This window comes from Eurypyga helias, unplaced genomic scaffold (genome assembly GCF_000690775.1).
Source record: "Eurypyga helias isolate BGI_N326 unplaced genomic scaffold, ASM69077v1 scaffold20311, whole genome shotgun sequence".
Taxonomy (NCBI): Eukaryota; Metazoa; Chordata; class Aves; order Eurypygiformes; family Eurypygidae; genus Eurypyga; species Eurypyga helias.
Genome location: NW_010229248.1, coordinates 3,314 through 7,372, shown reverse-complemented (window position 1 = coordinate 7,372; position 4,059 = coordinate 3,314). Strand labels below are relative to the sequence as shown.

Genomic DNA, 4,059 nt, shown 5'->3' with positions numbered 1-4,059 from the left:
GCATCCTGCCCTCGCTGCCTGCAAGCATCTTACGCACAGAGCTCCACGCCAATGCGGTTTGCTTGAAACCTTTATCTCACTTGACAATCAGTGACATGTTAAGCAAAATACCCCAGTGGCCCCCTTAGAGTGGAAAATTTCGAAATGCCAATGACTTCTGAACAGTCTGAACCAGTTTGGGGTCCTGTTTGACTGCCTGGTTTCTAAGTCTGCCTCAGCAGAAAGTATCAGTGATGCTTTTCATTTCTGTTAGGTGCAAACCTTTGGCCAGTGTTTGCAAAAGGAACTGACAGAACGCTATGAATCTGTTGGATATCAGAGCATCTGAGCCATGCACCTCTGCACACACAGGGAAATGGAGCACAGAGAGGTTCAGATGCAGACACTGAGGTGGCCAGGTGAGCAGTTTCCCTTCAAGTCACTGGTTGAGTATTGTGAAATTAAATAAATGGACTGCACTAGGAAGATAGATCCCTTTCAATCCCTTGTCCTGAGGAAGGAGAACTCTAGAGGTATGTCTACACTGCTAAATAGAAGAGGATCAGAGATCACACCCAGGCACCTGACCTCTGATCATCTTGTCTCAGTTTTGGCCATCCCCAGTGAGCTGTCTCCAAGAGCCGGCACTGAGCAGCATGGCTTCAGACTGGCTAGCACCACACAGCCTCTGCCACTGAAGAGTATAGACCCAGCCTAGATGTCCCATTGGGACCATATGCATATCGTTTTGCAATTCTGCATCAGCTACCTGCGGTACAGACTCCTGATTCTTGCTTTGAAATTTTCAGCAGCAAAGTAATAGAGGATGGGATCGAGGCAGCTGTTCATGGCAGCAAGGCAGAGAGCAACCACCAGTGCTTTGTGCACGGGCAAGCTGGCCTGGCTGCAGCTGCTGTATATCAGGTGGGCAGTTCGCAGTATGTGATACGGCAGGAAACAGAGGAGGAAGAGGATGAGAGTGATGATGATGGTTGACAGTGCCTTCTTGTGACAGACCGTCTGCTTGCGCTGTGGAGTCCTGGATTTGAGCAACGCTTTGATTGCAAAGACATAGCAGAAAATTATTGTGCAAAACGGCAGAATGAAACCCACGATGAGGACAAAGAAGTTCATCCCGAGAAGTCTCTGTGTGCTGGAGGGGTGGAGGTCCAAGCACTTGTCTGGGTTTCTGTACCCAGTGATTCCCTTGATCAACAGAGGGCTGGAGGCTGCCAGCACAAAGACCCATATGGCTGCGCACGTTATCTTGGCATACTTCATGTTGGTTACTTTCCCGTGTTTGAAGGGGTAGACGATGGCTATGAAACGAACCACACTCAGCACGGTGAGAAAGTAAATGCTGCAGTACATGTTCACGTACAAGGTGTAAGTCATGATCCTGCAGACGATGTCACCAAATATCCAACGTGATCCCAGCAGGAAATATGTGGCCCGAAAGGGCAAAGTGCTCACAAACATGAGATCCGAAACAGCCAAGTTCTGCATGTAAATGTTTACTGAGGTCTTCCTCTGCGAAGGCTGAAAGAAAACATAAATGGAGAGGCCATTCCCAACAGCACCCAGGAAGAAGATAGAGAGATACATGATGGGATAAATTACTTGCTTGAAGCTGTCAATCGTACAGTTGAAGGAGCCGTTAGTGAAGTTGTTGTATCCCATCATCTCAGAAGTATTCATAGTCTGGAGCCAGGCTCTCCGTCTTCCTGCCAAAGTGAGAAGAAGTGGTGTGAATGCTGGGCTACAGGCCAGGCAGGGGGTTCAGCTATCGGTGACTGTTTCGCTGGGGGCAGAAATGTCAAGATGCCGAGGTCAGTGGAAAGTAAAGGTTAGCTAATGAGTAATTACTGGTGATGTCCCAGTAATCATCTCAAAGCGTAAAGCCCCAACTCATCTCTCAACAGTTTCAGTATTACAGCAGCTCGTTGTTGTCTCAACCTACGAAAGTGCTGTCTTTTAGAGGAGAGTGCTGTGTGTGTGTTTTAATGGCGGCTCCCTGATCCTCTCTGTCCCAAACAGGCCAACTTGCTGTCAGACATTTTGTAGTGGGAGGGTTTGGGGTCCCTAGTTACCTACCGTGGAAACATCAAAACCTGATCAGAAAAGAAATCATTGTCCACTGGTAAGTCTGTGAACCAAATTAGGGGGTAAAACAAAACAAAACAAAACAAAAATTTTGCCTTTTGGAATGAGTGAAAATTTTTTCTGGTATGTTGTTGGCAGCATGTCACAGCACCTTCCTGAGCAACAGAATGTATGAATTCCAGACATTTTGACCTTAAACACTGTGTAGTTATGCATGGTCCCTTACACTGTATTTCTTTCCTGTAAGTTTCTGATGGCTTTCTATGTCTCTTTTTGTGGGGCCTTTGCTTTATTTACCACTTTCTCAACCTCTCTTGTGCTCAACTGCTCTGCATCAGTCATCTACACGCACTGCAGCTTCCAGGGCAGCTCATGTTTGCAACCCTAATGAAAACGGCTTGTGAGAAAATGGGCTGTGCTCACAGACAGTGACATTTTTCCTCCTATGAGGCTATAATTCAATCAAATCAAAACAACTCATCACTAAAACACTTTCATTAATAATTTTTTCTCTCATTAGAGTCTATTTCCTTGCTGAAGTCCTGATTTCTTCTCTCAGCTGACCTGCATCCAGTAGTATTTTGAAAGGAAGGTTTCAGTATTGATGCTTGTTTAATAGTGGGAGCAATTCCCCCTCTGCATCTGCCAACATATTCTAGAGATGGAGCATGGAAAATTGTAGCCTAAAACCCAGAACTACATGGCATTTCTAGGTGCAGGAAAATGAAGCTTTTAATTTGCCCCAGTGAAAGTGATAATTTGGTGATGTTACACGAAGGCGTCCTATCTCTTATTCTGGATCTCACTGGCTTCACAATTTGAAATTAATTTATTTGCGCAGGTTGAGTCTCACAGAGTCTCCCCAGGGGAAAATGTGGGCTCTAGATTTGGGTGCTCTGGAGTCCCAGTTACCCAGTACAGTATTCCCAGTCTGCTGTGAATAGGTACTGATTTGCAAACCATGTTCAGAGCAGCCCATGGTAGCTTCATGGCAGGGCCTCAGAGTCCATCTGGATCCCATAATATAGCGACCAGCTGTGCCCCAGCAGCTGCCTTTTATCCGGCCCCGCTGTGTCAGGGAGCGTGGGAAGTGCAACCCACAGGCTGGGCTCCCAAGGAGCAGGATTTATCCCTCTCCATCGTGAAATGGGGACATTCACTCACACCAACATCATACCCATCCTTACAGTGCCTGAAATTATCCCTCCAGAAAGGAAAGATAATCATACTTACTGAGCTCAGGAGTGCTGAAGGCTGTAAGTGGGCAAACTGGATATGGGGGCTTAGCAAAGCTTCAGCCTCAGTAAACATGTGCTCCTAGAGGAAATCTCCCCCTCATTTGGGACCCTATTTCCTCATGGAGGGGAAAGACAAGGTACACTTCCTAGGAACAAATCCTTTACAATCAGAGGAGTTTTGAATGGTTTTGGTTTTACAAAGTGACTGTCTGACCTACACATTTTCTGTGTGGGATCAAGGACCAGCTTTTCTCCTGATCGAATCTCATCTCCCCGTTTTCCAGGGAAACATTGCAGCCTGAGGTACTGCAAAGGGAAGAGCCCTTTTAACTCTGTTTTCCTGTGGCCCAAGCATCCTTGCCTTTAGAAACCTCAAAAGCATGAGAAAATACCGGTGAAAAGATCTGCTGCCTGGTGAAGCATTCCTGTCGTGTGTGAAACCCCTGAGTTAGAGGAGTCAAATGAGGATGGAGAACTTGGGGCATGGAGAAATTCAAAGCCCTGCTGAGCACTGTGAGTGATGGCCTGTGGCCTGACACTATCTGCTGAAGGGTTATGGCAATGACAATTGAGTTGATGAAAAGCTCTTGGGTCTCTGCACCCCGGGGAGAGCATTACAAGCACAGAGGCTGAGGCACTTTACTCAGGCTCTTCAGATGAGGTTATCTAGCTAACATCTACCATTAAAGCTATTTTGTGCTCCTCATTTCTCCTTCCAGCTAAAGACCTTCAGGAAACT

The 4,059-nt window shown here is 46.6% G+C and overlaps 1 protein-coding gene across 1 annotated transcript; it reads right to left on the bottom strand.

Moving 5' to 3' along the window:
• Positions 1–744: 744 nt before the first annotated feature.
• Positions 745–1,659, bottom strand: CYSLTR2 (cysteinyl leukotriene receptor 2). The gene has a single exon (XM_010160346.1). It carries the CDS (start codon positions 1,657–1,659, stop codon positions 745–747), a length of 915 nt encoding a protein of 304 aa, XP_010158648.1.
• Positions 1,660–4,059: the final 2,400 nt, after the last annotated feature.

What these genes read in the sequence shown, in the direction of transcription:
- CYSLTR2 (XM_010160346.1), bottom strand. Translation starts at nt 1,659, where the DNA reads ATGGGATACAACAACTTCACTAACGGCTCCTTCAACTGTACGATTGAC.